This window comes from Nylanderia fulva, unplaced genomic scaffold, assembly GCF_048542155.1.
Source record: "Nylanderia fulva isolate GAGA-0341 unplaced genomic scaffold, ASM4854215v1 Scaffold38, whole genome shotgun sequence".
Lineage (NCBI taxonomy): Eukaryota > Metazoa > Arthropoda > Insecta > Hymenoptera > Formicidae > Nylanderia > Nylanderia fulva.
In genome coordinates this window covers 399,476-420,532 of record NW_028190455.1, presented here as the reverse complement: position 1 = coordinate 420,532, position 21,057 = coordinate 399,476, and the positions used below count along the sequence as shown (strand labels likewise).

The following is a 21,057-nucleotide window of genomic DNA, read 5'->3' as shown; positions in this document are numbered from 1 at the left end:
TTCGAGAATGTCGCGAAATGAGAGAAGCAAAAAAGACACGGCAGGAGCGTCACAATTCAATCTGTCCCAAAAATTTCTAGATTTTTCTTTATATATCTGAAATAAACGAGCTATTATTACATTTTTTTATAATACATAATTCTTAAATTTTTGTCCTCAAAGATGATAACTTTTATTTGAAATAATTTTTTTTCTTTGTAATAATACAAAATTGAAATCATAGATTCTTCGATTTTAAATGCTAGGAAGAGAAGACGAGGTAAAGGACTCGCATAACAAAATCTTTTATTAATGTTCGAACAAAGAGGACATCACAGATGTATAAACAAGTAATCTAATTAATAAATGACATCATGAACCATAACAGTAATTATATTTTTTTCCTCTTATTTCGATTTGGATTAAGTGAATCAATCTATTATCACATCGCAATTTCAAATCACTTTTACGATTTTATATATGTGTATGTGTGTGTGAATGTGTGTATATATATGCTATTCTCTACTTGCCAAAGTCTCGTAAATTCTTTTGTATTCAAGAGATTCCTCAGAATAATTATCGATACATTTTTTTGTTAATAAATGAAATATCGACTCTTGAATGCCAGACAAAATTGAATATAATATATATATAGTCGAGGTACGAGCTTTTTCGTAATTATAGCAATTGACAAAGACAAACAGAAATCTTTTCAAATTGCTACAATTTATAGATGATACTTATTTATTCGAGAAGTATATAATACATCGATCTTATCAGCACACAATGAGAAAAGAAAACGTACTTTCTCGATGAGTACTTAATACTTGATTTCCGGCGCTTGCGATGCGTTTCTTTTCTTTTCTTTACATCTAAACTACTATTCGTCTATGGAACGGACTGTGAAATTAATAACACTCTTGTCGCAACGTGTTGGTTTGTCGCTAATAGTTTTCACTGCTTTTTTTCTTTACGGAATTTGCCATGTAATCCGTCCGCGGATTTCGTATCGCTATACACAAGGACAAATTACGGACAAACATCGTTCGCAATCTCGTTCCGCACATTTGGCAATAAAATACATAATTTGCTCAAGTCGTAAATTTGCAAACCTAATGAAGAAAAAGATAATGCGCATTATCTGCGAAAAAAATAGATCTATAAATATGAAATCGGTGATTGCGAACGTGGAATATTTCTCTTTTCTGTCACACTCTTATAGTTAATTTTTGCAATATTACATGGTCTCTGTACCAAGAAGAAAAAAAGAAAGAAGTAGCACTTATAAAATCCACTCACTTAAATGTAAAGATGTCCAGATAATTGGACTGTAAAATTCTCCAGAGAATCGCAATAAAAATTATTAGCCGCAGTGGTATTAAATTTCCCTTTTCAATGCCTGTTAAAGTTCGGAAAACGAAAAAAATTCTACGAGATTTTAAACATCATGAACTTTACATTGCTCTGAAAAAAGACACGATTGCCTTGATTGCTGCAAACGAAATAGTTTCGTTGTATATATCAAGAAATCATTACATAATGGATTTCGAAGATCCTAGTCTTAAACCCAGGTGATTAAATTGTTGCCTTAAATTGCAAATAGGTCAAGAAGAAAAGGTGTGAAACGTGTCTTCATAATCGAAAAATCACGGAAACAATCGTACTAGTCTAGTTTATACAGTCGTAACGTTAAAATACGTCGTGGAATTCATTCTTAAATATCTTACTAAACTTATAACATTATACTCCGGAATCGTTTAATCGCACGGCACATTTGCTTAAAACGCAAAACGTAAACGCTACTTTCTTCTCGCTCTAAACTCGTTACCGGATACATCAGTTACAAACAAAAAACAATAACAGAAACAAAAAAAAACCGCGATGCCGGCGTTACACAATATGAAACATAATATATCCGATACAAACGAACGAAGGGGAATGATCACGTGCAATGAAAATGAATTCAACTCCACTCTGTAGGCAAGAACAAAGGTAGCGGCCGTACGATTTGAAACAACTTTGTTACGCGAGAGAAAGGACGCGTAGACAGGTAATAAGCGTAGCAGGCCGCGAATCGTTCGCTCGAGTGTTACTTGATCGGCTTGCCCCAAGCAAACTGTATTCCCAGACGCGGGATATCGCTACCGGTGGACGACTCGTCCTCGCTGCTGGACGCCGACGTTTCCTCGGAGATCATCGCCTCGCCGCCGGCCTCCTGAGGTCTCTGACCGCCGCTGATGCTGCACTCATCCACCGCGGCCGCAGCGGCTGCCACCGCGGCAGCTACCGCCGGATTCACGGTCGGCGCCACGGACGACGTGGAAGACGACGAAGAGGATGACGAGGAGCAGGGCGACGATTGGTCCTTTCTAGGACGTCGTCGCGCGATCGGCGTCGAATTGAATGTGGGCGACCACGCAGCGGCAGCTTCCTCTACCGTCGCGGCGCGAGCAGAATCGCACGTAGTTGTCGAGACACTCTTCGATCTCGCTCTGGTGTCCATGGTGGGTGTTCTGTTCGACAATCTCAGTGATCCTTGCCTAGAAACTGACGTCGCGCTTTCCGTGGATCTAGGTACCACCTTCGTGCCGAGTGAGTCGGACGACGATCCCTTAGCTAAATCGTCAATTTCCAGCGTCCAAGAGACGGAGGCGCCCTTCTCGACCATGAATTTCATCATCGATGATGACGAGTGAGCGCCGTTCTTTTCGGCCGAGAAGCTATGTTCCATCTGTTCTGCACCCGTAGACCGGGTTAGTCTTGGATTCAACTGATTCGCAAGAACGCTCACCCAGTCGTTCTTGTTTCGCAGCTTCCATTGTAATTCCTCGTTACGCTGTGAGAGTCGTTTATTATGTTTCGAGACTTGATGAATCGACTCGTGGAGCATCTCGTTTTCGTGCGAGACCTGCCGTTCGAAGGAATCTTTTCTTTGAAGCTGGGCCTTCAAATCTTCGCACCTCGCCTCTGCCATATCGAGTCGCATCTGCAACGCATCCTTCTCCTCGATGTCGCGCCTGTAACTGTCGAGTTCCGATCGAAGGGCCGCATTGTCTTTACTCTTCAGGTCCAATACGGTTCTCAAAGATTCAATCTCCGCCATTAGTCCTGCACCCTGGTCGTGAACGAGGGATCTCTTCATCTCTTCCTTGCGAGCCAGCTCGTTGACGTGCTCGGCGCGTAATTTCGCGATCGTCGCGCGATGTTCCCTCATGATCTCGTCCAGTCTAATATCGTATTTGCGCCTTTCCTCTTTCAGAGTCTCGACGAGTGCGGCAACCTGTTTCGCCCTATGAGCTTCCACTGGAAAATTAAATTGGAATGTTAATTTGATTTTGATCATTTTTCATTTTGGTACATTATAGCGGTTAATTATCAGAATTTAGTAAAAATTGGAATTTCTATCAACAAAAAAATTATTTTATTGTAGTATATTTTTTCCCTTGTTATTTGTAATTGGGTAAATAATATATGTGTCATTTGTAATTTTAAAATGGTTTTGAAATGGCAAATTTTCATGAACAAAGAGTGTGCATCATCAACTTTCCCCAACTGGTTTAAGCATTTCATGGATTTCCCTATTGTTGTGTGATGCACTTACGTGAAAATGCACGTAACAAAAAACACGTGTTCACCAGCCGGCACACTGATACATCAGATATGCCTTTCCTAATTATAGATGTCAGTATTAATAAGATTTAAGCCATGCAGCAGCAATTCGGTTAAATTTTGTATTCAATACTATGCTTGTATTTTTTTCTTTTTTGTTATTCCTATTTCTTTTTTTTTATGATTTACACATTTAAATAATTATATATATCTTAAACAAGTGAAAACTGTCCGCTATTTAGCATGTGTAATATTTAGAGAATTTTTTTGTGAATAAATAAAAAATAAATAAATAAAATAAAAATAAAAAAAAGGTTACATTTTTTATTTAAATTTTATAATTTAATATAATATATTTTGTTGAGATATTAGCATTTATATTTGAAAGCTAAAATATATACAAAGCTAAGACGGAGAACACGCATTGAATCTATAATTAGCGGGCTATTGAAACGTTGAACGTTACGTGAGAACTAATTTAAGAACAAAATCCTATTGCGCGGCGAATGTTGAAAATATATATCTTTTAAAAAAAGAAAAAAAGAGAAAGAAGAAAGGCAGAGTTTGGGAAAAATGAATTGCAAAGATTCGAGTTACGCGTAGGCACGGCTGAATTGTTCACTTTAACAATTGTTCCACTTCGTGTAGGCATGATCACTCGTGCACCATGACATTAGGACGATTATGCTCGTTTATATACGTGAATAACACGGGTGAGACTAATATATCCGTTAGCTGGTGTTCTGCACTCGATGTAATTTCTGTTTTGCGGCGCAAAACCTCACAAAAAGTTTCTCTTTTTTTTATTCGCGAACTTTGCGTCATTGCGTGCTTCCGAAATGTATATGTACACAGAGGGAATTTTCTCTTAGAATTTATCTTGAAATTCATGGTAATCCGTGGGACAATGGCACTGGAAGAATTTTATGAGTTCTTCGATTAATATTTACCACAATAAACGATATTAATATCTATTACCAATAAGATATAAAACATATTTAATTTTACTAAAATATATAGTAAAATTTTAATAATTTTATAATATATTAAAAACTTGTAATTCTTTAAGTGTTTTAAATAGAATAGAATACAAAAAAAATGATAAACAAAATATTTTATATAAATATTTAATATATTCAATTTAATAAAAAAGATTTTATATACCTATAAATTTTACAATGCAGCATGGCACTTTTCGACTTATTATCAAATATCACAAAATTTACTGAATTTTGCGGTAAAATAAAACGAAAAATTCTCTTCGTGTACAAGCCGCGAGAGATACCTTACGGAAAATAAACAAATGCACATTATATTATTACACTTACACTCGTCGCGAAGCTGGTCCAGATCTTTACTGTGATCCTCCCTCTCTGCTTCGAGTCTTTCCTCCATACTGACGCATCTCGCGCGTAAAGCGTCGACCTCCGAAAGCATAGCCGATCGTTCGTTCTTCATCTTCTCGCAATCGGTCTTCAGCTTCTCGAAATCTTTCTTCAATTGGGGAGTAGCGAATGCATCCAACTGAAAGACAGTTTCCCCATTAATTCCAATTTTGTGTACATCAAGCGACAAACAACAAATCAACAAACACATACCTCGAAAGCCAGGTAGTGAATGCTCACTGCAAGCGCTTGCACGGCTCGTTCCGCATGTTCCGCGTGAAAATCTTCATAAGGTACGGTGGTTTGTGCGGCCTGATCCCGCGTCCTCACCGTAAAGGTGGTGTTGTGATGAGCCTCCTTGGACTCACGATCTGTAATCAGCGTCGTCATCAAGAGCATCACTACATTGATTGCGTCCAAAAAAAGAGGAAAAAAACAACACGCAAATGTGTCGGCCAGACTGGCCCACCCACTCTGACGTATCAATGAATTCGGCCTACGTGCCGTTAATCTACATAAGTATCTTGATGATCGCACGTAATGTACATGGACGCTCTGTCCTCTATTACCCTCTATCGTCCGTGACTACTCGGGCAGGTCAATGTGTAATTCCGAGAACGAGAAATGATTTTTTTAAACGGTCCGTTTGCTCAAGTCTCGAGTCAATCGTCTTTGCAGTTCTGTGTGTATATATATAAAGGAGAGTTTCGACGAGGGAAAAGTCGATGGAAAACAACTTGGAAAGTCGAAATACTCGTTCTATCTTTGTTCGGCTCGATTACCTGTCAGGTTACTCATGTGCTTTGACAGGTGACACACATACACATACACATACACACACATGGAGAAATCGCGGCTTATCGAACGAGCGGAACAGCCGTAATTTCGCGGTACTTTACGTCACGTCCTGTTTTACAAAACTCGCGGAACGGACCTCTCTCTTCTCTCAAGAGTCTGAGCGCGCGATTGTCATCCAAGTTCACCGCTGAATAAGGAGACATTGGGTTAAGGTCAACCGTGCGACGCACTGGTCCCAATTGCTGAATTGCCAAAAGAAGACGCCTCTACGACTAAGCTCGGTGTCCGTGAATCGTGGCCAAGAAAATTGGCTTCCTACACGTCCCTCTCGGTACCTGCTACCCCTTCCATCGTGCTCCGATACGTCAGAAAAACTCAGGTATTTTGGGAACGGATCTACGCGTGTGTATCCGATTTATCACTAACATGCGACGTAAACAGATTCGGACATTGATTCAATGATTACAACATCCTTGAAAAGTGGCTGTACGACGCGCGGTAGCGTTCGAAAGACCGAACGACGTTTGTCAACCACCTTCGATGATAGAGAGTAATGTTCGATTCGTCCTCTGTTAGAGCGTCGCCGATAAACATTCCGCGGGCAATCTTCTAATCAGCATCGTCATTCGTAACAATCTGCTGGCCGAGTTCGCGCTTCGACTGAATTAGCACGAGCCACAGGCCACCTCCGAGAGCCTCTATATGCCTCTCCCACCTCACATCCATTCCGTCTCTTCACCGTCTCTTCCTATAAACACCCCTACCCTAGGAATCGCAAGGTGGAATCGCCAAGACTGAAAAACATAGATGGACAACGCAATATTTTCCCGCGCGAAACCTTTCCTTGAACAGAGGAAGTTTTTCTCGCGGAAGGAAACCCCGTTAGGTCTGAAAAAATCACGTTTCCAGTTATTTATGTGTTTCGATGCGCCTGAAGGAGAATTTACTTGGAATTTTCAGCAAGAAAAAATACAGATAGTCATGATTGCAATTGGCTATCAAATAGAGAATTTTGAAGTCTCAAACAATGTTTTCATTTAATAGCAAATCATGTATATCTTGTTGAAAAATTCACTTAGTTAACGGTCTAAACTGTGTGGAGCCCCTCGTTACAATCTTCTCTCTAGCAAAATTCCCGCAGTAATTGTACGCTTCCGGCGTCCTTGGAACCGGCGCGCGTCGTATAATTCGAGTTTTCCGATTTGGAGTCGACCGCCCTTAGATGGAAGGAAACGAGCGCGTGTTCGTGCTTACTTACGGTCGTCGAGCATCGGTTGCTCGTGTGTGTATGCATATATAAAACGTCTCTTGCGTCAGGATGAATGCCGAACGTGCAAGAACGACGAATGCAATCACTCGTCGATTATCCCTTGAAATACAACAACGCATCCTTTCAAAGCTCCACTCTTTACTTTGCGCACAACGGAGATCGTTGAACTCGTGTACTCGCTGCTTTCGCTATATTCCGCATTATTCAGAACGAACACACCGGATCTTGATAAGAATCTTTCCTTCTCCCTCTTTCTCTCTTGCGCGACGATAGACTGGAGACTCTAGACTAGGTCAAAGTGCCGGTGAATTTTTGACAGGTTTCGAAAGGAAAGCACCGAGAGAGGCGCCAGCTAAAACAGGTTGAGTTTTTTAGCGTCAGGGATTATTGAGTGAAAGCTGTGTGACTTTCTTCGCAAACGACAAGAAGAGACTCGTACGAATCAATGTGCACGCATGTACCTACATGTGTATGCATATATGTATGTACAATACGTAAGGAGCGAGCGATGCGTTATTGCACTGAGTAAATTAAATACGCTCGACTGCGTCTGCATGTATGTTTTGCGGAATATAATCGTGGGAAGTTTTTAGAAACTATACTGTACTAAAGTAACGCGATTAATGGATTATATTGGAAAGTAAATAACGTGCGAATACTAAACTTGTTGGCTCTGTTGTTTGCAAAGTGGACGACGAGCGTAACGGAACGCAGCGCTGGGTCCTTTAATACGTATTGTATTCTAATTGACGAAGGAATTTTTGCTCGAGAATACAATCGTTACGTACCTTTTATCGACGGTCCAGAGGATTTTTGTTTCGTCGTAGCGTTAGCCGCTAATCTCCTCGTTATTGCTGGCTTTCGTGCTGCCGGTGGGCTCTTCTCTGTAAAGAGAATGTGTTGCGTTAACGAGAGCATGTTAAGCACTAACCGGTAGTACTAAGCGGGCTCTCGCGTACGAGTACCGTACGGTAAGAACCGTTTTATCGCGAGATAAGGGAAGTTATAAAAATATTAAGACCTGCATATGTATGTACGCAGAGTGCCCCATATAGATAGGCTACACTGTATTTCTTGTTAAAAAATGTATATCTTTTTTTATCGGCAAAAGTTCCGCTACATTTATTATTGCTTGATTCTTTACGTCAAAATTTGGATAATTTTGTTACATTTGTCTAATATTTAGATTTTTATAATAAAATATTTAAGAAATTTTATTTCACATAAAAGTTGATGAAAATTCTTGTTTGGCAGCAAAATATACTTTCCGTTTCTGATATAAAAACAAAGTTAAATAGAAATTACTATCTATGATGTAAACTTTCGATTTAATTTATTAGAATTTACTTAGACTTAATTACCTAATTATAATAAATTACTAATTATAATCAGTATTTTCATAGACTAAATTATACTAATTATAGAAATTTTCTATTAAAAATTATATAAAAGATCAAGAAGTAATAAATGCATCATTAAAAAATGAAATATCTCGCGAAATAATCTGTAAACAAATATTCTTAAAAAGGATGCATTTCCGGAGAAAATTTGCTAAAGATGTGTTCATTACAAATTGTCGGTTTGCAAACATTCGGCGCATTGTAAAAAGCCTGATATGTATATATATACATATGCAATTTAACGCGAGTTCAAAGTCGCGATTCACGTACAGCTGAATAAAAGATCAGATTATTCTAATGAATACAATTAACATGCGCGGACGATGAGGCAAAATACCGTTAAAATTCCGACCTACGTAAAAAAAGAAGATAGGCCTGAGAACTTTAATCTTTGGATCCGTCTTGAATAATTATTCGAACAAAAGATCTTGAGAATTTCAGTGGCGAATCGCATCAAGTGGTATAAATCTCTGCGAACGGAGAGAATTTTTCCGTCTTCGTTCCGCCTTTATCCCGGGGGAAAGTAGCAAGGCGAGAGAACTATACGCTCTAAACTGGACTCTGTCAATGGAATTATCATGACGACCGCGCACTCGCTCCCTTCCATCGACTGCTTAATGAGAAAAAGTGAAATTTCGAAAATATTCTAATGCGCACGCTATTTAGCACACGCAACTCCTCTAATACTTTATGAATCCGCAAACCGGTAGCGATGCAGCCGCAGTTTGGTCAAGCTAGTCTTGGCCAGGGGATAAAAGACGGCTCTCTCTTTTCATCGTGTCGTTCGTCATGGTGGCGGAGCTCTGGCCGGAAATACGCGACGGTGCTCTCGTTCCTCTCCCTCCTTCGATTATTAAAGCGATATTGTGCACGCACGGGCGTAGTTATCCGATGGATCTCGAATGACAGAATCAGTGGCAGGTCTTATATATTTACCGAGTTCGACCGTCGTCACGTCGATGCAGTTCTTTTTCGCGTCGAAACTGTTCACACGGACCGGATGATGATTAACGTGGCCGTTCGAGACGAATCTCCTGGGCGGGTTGCTGGACGTCGGCGATCTCTCTGTAAAATAAATAACACGCGATATGAAATTAAAATGGCTAATTACTTTACCAGAAGAAAGGCGAGATTAAAACACATAGTGATTAAATGAAACGCGACAGATGGTCTTTGATTCACGCTACAATCACGCGCGGCGAATCAACCGTTACACGGTCACCGAATCCATTCCCTTCTCTACCTCGTTTGAAGCTGCCTAGACGCATCTTCGTCGAGTCTCGGGCGAAGTCCGTCCTCCTCGAGATCGAGGATCTGTCCTTCGATCCTTGCTGTCCCATCTTGTCCCGTTACGTTGTCGTTATTGTTCACCAATGTTGTTTCCTCATTATAATCCGTGAGTAGAATCGTCCGTGTTCCCCGTCGACGAGAATACGACTGGCCTCTCGCGCCTCATACCTTCATCCCGTCGCACTTCCTCGCGAATCGAGCGTGAGAATCGCTCGAACGTACGTGAAACCGTCGCCGCCGTCGTGGCGACGTCGTTCTCCAAGCCGAGATATACAACGGGCATCTTCCGGTCGAGTCGGGGAATCGATCGCAACGCGTTGTTTGTCTTCGTTCTTTCACAGGAGCTCTTATATCACAGCCGCCCCGCCGCTCGGTACATCATCTCCCGCGTTATACTTCGCCTCGGACATCCGACACCGCTTGATATAGGAACACCGTATCGCGCTTTGTTGTATCACGTATCGGCACAGCCTCACTTGGCAAATTCCGTGAATATCGTTCCGACCGACTATTATTACCAGGTCGTCGAGAGCTCGATCGCGCAATAATCTCTCGCGTAGGTTTCTCAGCAGCGATCGCTACCGATTCCGATTGCGTAAGTTCGGATCGAGGGACCGGTAGTAGTCGGGTACCGATACTCGTCGACCTTGGTCCCAACGCACGTGGTCGTCGTCGGTACACCTGTCGCCGCTGACGAAGGTGGGGACGAGCCGGACGGAGGCAGGAGAGCATCCTTTTCGCCGACGTGCGACGAAGATGCACTACGACGAAGGTGCATGGTGAGGCAAGGTGCAAAGAAAGCAGTCCGAGAAGAAGGCCGGAAATAAACCGCGAATGGCGTTGACCCGTACAGCTGTGCTGTTAATGTGGACCTAGACGCCGCATGCAGGTGGACGACCCGGTGCACACGTACATAGAGTGCACGCAGGTAAATTACGATGGATCACGACGATGCTTGAGATGCAGGCAGTGAAACGCCGACGCGATGTCGCCCTCAAATTGCACGGCACGTCGATGTATAACGGAGATGTCAAATCCCGGTGTGGCGACAGGTGGGGAGTCAACGGTGAGCCGATGAATGTACATACGTATACAGCGGGTAAAAGCGTATATAAAAGAGTATATAAATCGCGGAGAATATTAAGACACAGCGGAATATTAAAGAGTTTATAAAAGTTCGTGGAAAAGGAACCTTCACGAATTACATGTCCGCGTATGTGATCGGCACGTGTGCATCGTGGCGGTAAAAGGACCGAGGAGAAGGCGACTCCACGAGAAATAGGTCATACATATATATAAGAGGCAAGGCGCGACTCCCCTCTCTCTCTCTCTCTTTCTACATACACTTGTGTCCAAGAAAACGTTCGCATTAGGAACAACTTCCGGAGGAGAAGATGTTACGTCTTCTCCTAATGTTCGGTCTAGGACCACCTTCTAGTTGATCGCGCGATATTCACGGTCACTCGATGCTTGATCCACTGGCAACGCATCGAGCTGTCATCAGGCCATCCGCTGCTCTCTTTTCTCTCCCCGCGTTATAGGTTCATGCGCTGCTACGCATTCTCCTCTCGTTGACCCGATTTTGCGAGAGCGAGGGAGAAGTAATAGGTGTGCGTTTCATGAGAGAAAGACTGACGAGCGTAGGCGAGGGGCTAATGCAAAGATACATGCGCGCACTTCACACACATACATTTATGTGTATATATACATGCACACACAGACGATACGATTCAACACGAGGTCCACCGAGGACTACCGACCATCGGATGGATGCGACTGCGGCGAAGCTGCGCGATGCGCAGCTTCCTCCTCCGTATACAATAGAAGCAAAACGACGCCGCGTTCTCCAGTGGCGCCGATAAAAGGGGCAATAAAGTTCCTCTAGGTCTCCTCGACGGCCGTGAGCTTTTACAGCCGCGAGTCGATAAGGAGACCTCGCCTTTCTCTCCGGTAGGTAAACCATAGAGAAAAGGATCTCTTCTATTTGCGCGTCTCATCTCTTCCCGGAGATAAAGTATTCATTCTTACTTGCAAGGGCAATTATGTGTCTTCCAAATAAATTCAAGGATTTCTATAAAATTATATTGTTTGTCGTCTTGCATACCTTGATGAGAGATAAGGAAATTAGTCCTGCGCCAATTTTGAATGTTTTGAAGTTTTAATCTTACTTGTCCAATAAATTCATCAAAAATGTATATCAGACTATATGCACGTGTGAAATAACGTTGTATCTTTTTTTTTAGTAAAATACAGATACAGACCTTCTAATATCAATCTAATAAGTCACACGGTGAAAAAATCTACAAGATGAAAAAAATATCTCTTGTTGCTCGTATTTATTCCACGCACACACACAAGATTCATTCATCATATATAATTAAACAAAAGTTTTCATCCCTGTGACACGACCATGTTCTATATTCTTTAAATATGAATATTGATTTTACTTACTTGGTATATCCTTACTTGGGCCACTGCTGAGATCGCTCATGGAACTACGAACAGAACTTCTGGCTGTTTCCTGCGTTGGCGATTTCATTTCTTGCCAGCCACGCATCCTCCTAAGATTTTGGAAACATTTCCGATATAGTTTACGATACAGAGAAGAAATGCGAATCGATTTTATAATCATAAATAACAGATTTTGTCAATATTTTGAGAATTATTATCATCTATAGACGTCGTTATATTGTCGGCTGTTTCTTTAACTTTTAATGACGTTACGTATCTTTACGCACATATTTTGACACGTCTATGTACATATGTACGCGACGACACGTAACGAAAGTTACATCATTATCGTTGAAAGTTAGAGAAACGGCGTATTGGTAAAATAATCTATTTATATCATCATTCATGTTATATTAAATCATTTCAAGATTCTACATTCGTTATATCGAATTATATAATTATATATATATATATATATACATACACATACATACTATATATATATGTAATTTACATATATTTATATAATAATATATATATAATTACACTTATAATACAATTACACTTATAATTTTATTTAAGACTCTTACCGTTTGTCCTTATTGTTATTGTTATTCGCATCGCCAGCCTTCTTCGACGTTGGTCTCGCAGCAGGCGATAAAGTGAGATTTTGCAATACCCTCGATTTGACTTCTTTTCTAGCTGACCTTGTTCTTTGCTCATTTTTACCGGCCTCTATCTTGTTCATTACGGCATCCCAGCGTCCACCCTTTCTAGTTGATCTTTGAGAACGTCTCGCCTCCTTTTCTGCATCATCTTTTGAAGACGACTCAATCATCGCCTTTATCTTTGAAACGACATTTCTCTTGGGCATTTTATACTTTTTCAAAGGCACCGAATCAGCCTTGTTTTGTGGTTTGGGCCTAATGTTCTCATTATTCTCGGCTACTTTCTCGATTACCGTAATTTCAGCGGAAATCGTTGTATCGTTTATGCCCGATTCGTCCGACACCTTTACGGGATTCTACAAGTATTTTACGTATTAATGACATTTTGTGAAGAGAATTTAAAAGCAAAAACTACATCTTGTGCACTTGTAGACTCCCGTAAAGGCGTCGAACGAAACGAGTAACATAAACGACACAACAATTTCCGCTCAAGTTACGGCAATTAAGAGAGATAAAAATGAGAATCTTAACATTAAATCTTATTAAGTTTCTCCTTATTCTCGACCTTCTCGATTGCTCTAAAAGCGGAAATTGTGTCGTTTATGCTATACTCGTTTCGTCCGACGCCTTTACGGAATTAAGTGTTTTACGTATCAATGACATTTTGAGGAGATAATTTAAAAGCTAAATCTTGCTCTTGTACCTACCTGTAAGTAATCCATGATAACATTCGTTGCAACCGGCGTGGGTTGACTCCTCTGGGAGAGCTCAGTATCTCCTGTATCAGGGGTGTGATCGTCGTTTTCTTCCGACGCTTGTTCGCCGGGGGCTTGCAGCTTGTCCAAGTCTGAATAAATTCCACTAGAGTCCATCTCCTCTCCGGTGAAGCTAGGACAGACGCGTTCGCCTGGCGCGCAGAACAGCGTGCCGTCGATCACTTGCGCTTTCCTGTCACCCCGCACAATCTCCTCGTGCGCGTCCGCGTCGCTCTCGGTGAAGAAGTCCGAGTCGGTCATCGGGTCCTGGCGGCAGGGCGCGGGAAGATTGACCGGCGGCACTGCCATAGATGGTGGATCCGCGCCGCGACTGGCCGGTCTCGAGTTCTCGCCGTCTCCTTGGTAGCCCGCTTCGAGACTAGTGATGCTCGTGACCGACGTTACGAAGCTTACCGGCACGGTACTGCCGCCTCTGATCGGTTCCACGGGTTTAGGATCGAGCGGCAATTCTTCCGGCGAGGGTGTCCTTTCGCTACAGCCCTCCTCGGCGGGTTCCACGTCGACCAACGGCCTCGTGGAAGCGGACGCACGGGTCAACGCTAATTTCGAACCGGCCGAACCAGTGAGATTTTCGCAGGATGGTGTCCTAGAACACTCCAACGCTACTGTGAAATCGGTCATCTGGTCCGGCGTCAGTATACCAAGGCTCTCGTCGTGCTCGAAGGAGTTTTGCTTGTTGAGCATCAAATAATGCGGCGTTGCGCTCGCATCATTATAACTGCCCAGGCCAGATTCTACGAGACAGGTATCGCCGACATCTTCGATCATGCTCAGCTGAGAGTCTTCAAGTAGCCTATCATCAAAAGAATTTACAAGGTGAAACAAATTGTTATTTGATGAAGCTATTATATATATTTAAAAATTTATATGATTATAAAATCATGATTATACCTGAACAAGCTGCTTTTCTCCTCGCTGAGGTGTACCAATTGTTGCACATCACTCTTGTCGATGTCCCATTCTGGTGATATCGTGAACGTCTCATTTGTCGCTGAATTGGCTGAAACAACACGGAATTCATTCGTTTCATATACGTCAGCCACATCGAGTGAAAGCGTTATCGTAATTATTATAAGTATAAGTTCGCGTGCGCGCAATTACTTTTAATGGTAGGCGACGATGTCGTGAAGCCCGAGAACTTTTCCCGTGAAGTAGGCGATTCGTCCTCGGTATTAACGAACTGAAAGCATCCCGAGAAGATTGTGGATCGACGACTTCCCGATAAGAGCCTCGACGCCTCGAGGACTCTCGATTTCGGAAAGAACGACGGTCGGGCTGCCCGTGGAACAGGTATCCGGCTCTCCCCTACGTTCTGTAAACAAAAGATCAAGATGGGTGTGAGTGGGTGCGATTTCTTCTTCGAGTCACGCGAAGATCGTCCCGATAGTAATGACAGAGAACGAGTGTTTCTCGGTAATTAGTTAAATTAATCATCGCTCAATTACACGAGTTAGTTCGCGCGTAGTTTGGTAATTATTTTTCTCTTTTTTTTCTTTTCAAGGTCGGCCGTTAAATTCGATCCGACGAGCACGATAGTCCGTTGCCCTTGGCCCATCTCCAAATTAATAGCTCCACCCCTCGAAAGATGAATCAGAAATGTCACAGTTGCTTAATTTAATTTTAGTTCGCGACTCTACGTTTCTTTTTCCTCCTCTCTTTCGTGAGTACTTCTTCTTCGTCTACTTAAATACAAACGGACGCCAGATTTCGTACGGTTCTTCCTCTCGTCACGTAACAAGCGTACGTAACACGAGAAATACGAGGAACGAATACAATTATAGCTGATTGTTAAACTTGTCCTTTCAAGTCTCTGTGTATGCGTATATGATATATATATATATATATATACATATATTTTAACGCTTTACAAAGTAACTCGATTTCGTTGTTTTCCAGCGATCTACGTGCTTTTCTCATCGAAACGAGGCAAACTGTGCTAGCGTGTCTACGGACAATAGAGCAGATATATCATCATCATCGATGCCCTCCACGATGCGAGAAACGGGACACCTACGTAACGTACGACGATACAACGTGTTGAACGTGTAAACGAACGTCTGTGCTGAGAACTAGGTTACCGCGAAAACCCCGCTATGTGAGGCTCCATCAGGACTGTAAATTACCGGCAAATCCCTCCTTCTTCTATTCCTACGGTGACTATATTTTCCGAGAGAAAATAAAGGACAAGTCTGAAAATTGTACACAGTAGGAAAATTTGTTTTCTTGCTAAAAATGGTCCCCGTTAAAATTTTTGTGTTAAATATTTAATACATTCATATTACTGTTCTGTTAATTGAACTTAAATGTTAAATTATTAAAACAATTTAAAAAAGATGTAAAAATAACACAATGTGCATCTATTTTTAATTTTACATAATAAATATGTTCTGTTTTATTAGTGACAAGATTTATCTGTTAAAATTTTACAGAAAAAACATGTTTATTTTTTATTTTATAATATAAGTGGGGATGATAAAGTCTCAAATCAACATATTTTTAGTTAATTTTTACATTAAAACTATGTTACTTTTACACAAAATTTTAAATTAGATACTTGAAGTTTTGCATCCATTTTTTAAAAAATATTACCACAGTATTTGCGTCTCCATTTAACATATCTGTATTATATTAAATTAACACAAAAATTTCTGTGAACTGTTTGGGACATATGATATCTGTTAAATTTAACACAAATTTTTCAGCTGTGTGTGTACCTTTGTTTCAACATGTTTCCAAATTAGTTGCGGCCAAAGTGGAGAACAACGATGAGCAGAAAAAAAATAATTTTGTGGTCATTAGAAGTTACGTAATAGTTTGAAACTGATTCAACTATGTTGAAATACATCCTTGGTTTCTTAAATAGATTCCGTTGTTTTCGTACTAATTTTCATGTCAATATTATGACATTAGAGATTGAAACGCTGAATAAAACATAAGGGGCAAAATTGTTACATAAAGAACATTTTAAAAATCAAGAATAAAATTGAGTTTTGGAAAGATGAATTTTAAAGAACAGCTACTTGCAATAAAGGACTGTTCTCCAAAATATGGAAATGATCGTTTGCGAAGATACGATACTCGGCGATAACAATTCAATTTTTTAAATCTCGAATATTGAAATCTAATCTTCCCTCAATTTATCAGCAGACGTGATAAATATTTTTTTTAATATGACAATGAACATGCAATAAAAACATCATTAAAAAAAAATTATGCAGCACAGGTCAGAACCTGTTTTTTTTTTAGCCGCAAGCGTACGATGTATCGATATTTCTTTTCTTTCTGCTGCTGGTGTATTTCGTTTAAACCAACAGAAGCCACGCGAAACGGTAATGTAATGGGTCAGCAATCATCACGGTCACATCACATGCGCCTGTCTGCGTGTGTGCCTTTCACAACTCCGTAGATCTCATTCGCGTTATTGAAATTTACATTTTCTTCTTCGCGTAAATTACGTGTATCTGCAAGACGTATCTAAGCGACGCCGGAGAACGACGCTGTCGCGGCAATAAAATGCCAAGGTGAATAAAAGGATAGAGAAAAGAACGGAATGTCCTATACTGTGATTCCGATCGCACATGTTGAAAGATGGGGGAAAAACGCGAGTCGAATTGACGAATAAATCGACGAATAAATTTTGAGCGAGCGAGAACGAAGAGATATCGAGAGCATCGCGGTTTATCCTTTCGGAACCTTAATTCCCGCCAATTTGTGCCGACACGCGTCCGACAGTCATGGTTTGTTACTTTTCTAATGTGGAAACCGCTGAGCGCGTTCCTTTAACCGTATCCCGAGAGAAGAAAGAAGCTCCTCATCTTTCTCCCATGGATGAATTATGTAAAGACAATTTGAAAGAACGGCATATATTCTCCCGCTCATTCAAGAGCGCGTTAAATCGCTATGGGTGTTCCCAAGACGTGTGTCGGCGATATCTCTTCTCTTCTCCTTTCTCGCCTAAGGGCGATATATCCGAGAGACCGAATAACGATAATTTACGGTTTTCATCGGTATACCGGTTTCCGAGGTACATAAAAATCGGTCGGGGACGATGTATTATGCCGCGGCGGAATTTTTTTCCCTCAATCGCGTTCCCCGCAATTTTACCCGATTCATGAGACGTTATGCAATTACGTTAATGCGCGTGACAGCACGATGACTTGTGTAACACGGGTTATTGGCGACGTAGCTGTTGGCTCGCGATTGATTATAATCTCCAATAAAATACGTTCCGTGGCACGCGTTCCCGATCGACTGACTCTTCTCCGACACCTGTCTTGCGATAAGCTTAAAATTATACGAATAAAAAATATCTTTTGTTATATTTGTGTGCGCACAGAAAAAAAAGAACAGTTAATTTGACTAAACCTTTCAACTAAATTACTATTTAATCGAACGTATATTAGTATTTAAGTCAAATATACGTTTTGTTAGATTTAAATACTTTTTTATGTTCAATTAAAATAATATTTAATTGAAAGATTTAGTCAAGTTAATAAATCTTTTTCAGTGAGTGTTGCTTAAAGATAATGAACTTAGGGCCGGTTGTTTCAACTTTTTGACAAAGTTTACCCGACAAGTAGCATATCCTCGAGTCTTTTTAGAATCGATCTGAAAAGAAACGAAAATATGCTACCTATCGGGTAAAAAAACTTACCAAGTTGGAAAAATCAGCCCTTAAAATTTTTATTTTCGAGATCGCATTCACACGTGATACTTGCAATATTTCTGATATTAATTATGTCTTATCTAACGTTGCGTGATATCGTTGAATCGTTATCGATGCCACTGTCAACAGTTCACCGAACAATATAAACATTAGCAATTATAAATTTTCGATCGATGTAAAACGTGGCAAAATTATTTATACATATACCTCGTCGGATATGTTACTTTGCACTGTACGGAAATATCAGTATATAACCTTCGTAGATAAGCTATCGCAAATATTGTTGTTAACATTCTTCTGTTTTTTGCGAGTCTGGGATCGATAAGAATCCGTAGATTGAAATTATTGATTACATACGAGATCCAGATGGATGTATACTCACAAATAAACTCGTTAACACGCTATAATTAATTTCAATAGACTTCGTTGACACAATCTTCCTCAACGAGGCGTATAAATTGCCATATGCGTGGAACGTGAGAGAGACAATTAACTTTTATCGCTCGTCAGCATTTACGTCGAAAAATATTTCGTAAAAAAAGACAAATTAGCGCGCGCGTGCATCAAAATAAAAAAAGCAAACAAACATACCCCGTGTCATCGGCATTTCTCGCACGACACCGACCAACTGAATCAGCTCGCAAAACTTTCCACGGGATATGCACGCACAGACACAAACACAAACACAGCGCGTCGTAGTTTTCCCGGCGGAAAAAATGAGGGAAGGGGGAGAAGAAAAAAAGAGACGAAGACAGAGAGGATTTTCGCGACATAAGCTCGTAAAACGCGAAGGATCGATAAACGACTAACGACAGAGGCGAGCCGCGGCGATCGCGTTGCGGCCGACGCGGCGGCGTGCACGACAATAAAACATTCCGGATCCGCTTCGCGAGAGATCCCCAGCTACACCTGCTCGCGGCGGTGTTCCTCTACCACCACACCACTCGCCCCCGCCAAAGCCGCCGCTACCAGGCGCGTATCCGCGGCCTGGCCTCGCAAAGCGTCCATCGAGCGGGAGCGAGCCGGCGACGACGATTACTCTATTCCGTCTCCGAGCACAACATGCGGGGCCCTTTCTCGCATTCACCAACCCGTAAATCCGTCGTGTACGCGACCTGCGTGTGCGATGAGAAATGTCATTCGAGATTTTATATTGCAAATAAGCTCGGTACCTCGCTTTTCTCATTGTCGCAGACTGCATTATATGTACGTTATTTTATATATTTATATATTGTTATATATTATTATATCATAAATTGTAATACTATATTATGTTAATATTAATAATAGATTATATTAATTATATTATATAAATTCTACTTGTTTAAAAAAATAAAATGTGACAATAGAAGTGCGCTTCGTGCTTATCGCTTCTCTCATTGTCTCAATTGTATTATGTATATATTATTTTATATTAAATTATAATATATTAATTCTGCTTATTAAAAAAACAAAAAAATATATATATAAGAAAATAAAATTAAAAAAAAGAAATAAAATACGAAAAAAACATGAAAAATATATGAAAAAAAAAAAAAATAAAAAAGTAAAATGACATGGAAGCGCGCTTACTTTTGACATTGTTGCTTGAAATTCGTTGAATGTCGAATAAGGTTTTGTTTAAAGCCTCTTGTGTGTCACTTGTTACTCAATATCTGGTTACGCACGGATATGTTAATTCGATATATAAGATTGTTAGTGTTTGTGCGTATTCGCGCGTGTGGAAAATGGAACACTGGGAAATTCGCCAATGTCCAGATTATCTATCCGCGTCTGCGCCGTCGAAGTGTGGAGCGTGTTGCTCTTCAATTATGTAAAAGTAGCATCATACTTTGCTCGCGTGCATGCGACCCAACTGTGGATCATTTCGCAATATTATTATTATTATCAGCCGTTTTATTAGTCTCTTCCCCAAACGACAAGAATCTCCGATTATACGAATAGAACGCGATGAATCGAAAATATTGATAATATGCGTCACAGCTCAATTAAACCGAAATCAAATAATCACCCTCCTACTTCTAATTGATATACGAAATCTAATTGTACGAAATTAATGAAAAAGAAATCGCGGAATAAATCGCGCGTCATTTTTCCCGATAACAGCTGTTTATAATTCGATCAGCAGAGCAAGTAAAATCACAAATAAATATTTTGTTTTCGTTTATATAAATCTCATTATTAATTCTCCCTCTCTCTCTCTTTCTCTTCGCGTTAATTGGAGTTCAAAGATACCCTACTGCCACACTTACAATAATTGTTCGCTCGACATTTTGCCGGTTATTGACTTTTATTATACCCGTTATTGACAGTGAAACGTAAGAACGTATTTCCACTCGCGACACATCGAGACCCGTGAAATCGTACATCTCTCTATTCCCAGGACGAGACTCGAGCATCGTCTCTCCGCGACGAAATCTCACCCTTTTTCGTCCTTCGATGACTTACCTTAGCCATCTCGTGGGTGGGACCGCGGCGATTCGGCACTCGGCGCTTCTCCCTCGCGTTCCTGGTTCGTGGAAAGGCGCGATAAGGGCGTCCCGCCAAATCTCATTCCCTCTTCGTCGTCCTCGTCGTCGCGCGGTTCTCCCGGCTTCACGGATCAAGTATATACGCAATAGACGATATTCTCGGCGTCTCTCGATTACGCGTATCTCCGTCGTCCCGACTTTTTCGCGAATGACGCGACGCCTCGTACACGCGACGACGCTCTCGACGTCGGCGTCGTCGACGACGATGTTATTGATCGACGCCGCGCGGAGGCG

The 21,057-nt window shown here is 40.9% G+C and overlaps 1 protein-coding gene across 1 annotated transcript; it reads right to left on the bottom strand.

The window, feature by feature from the left end:
* Positions 1–268: 268 nt before the first annotated feature.
* toc (toucan) lies at positions 269–21,037 on the bottom strand. Its single transcript, XM_029301800.2, has 11 exons — positions 20,741–21,037; positions 14,728–14,938; positions 14,518–14,626; positions 13,558–14,419; positions 12,773–13,206; positions 12,183–12,292; positions 9,378–9,506; positions 7,830–7,925; positions 5,187–5,344; positions 4,917–5,112; positions 269–3,282 (listed from the first exon to the last, which is right to left on the bottom strand). Exons 1-11 carry the CDS (start codon positions 20,747–20,749, stop codon positions 2,069–2,071), a joined length of 3,528 nt encoding a protein of 1,175 aa, XP_029157633.2. The 5' UTR covers positions 20,750–21,037; the 3' UTR covers positions 269–2,068.
* Positions 21,038–21,057: the final 20 nt, after the last annotated feature.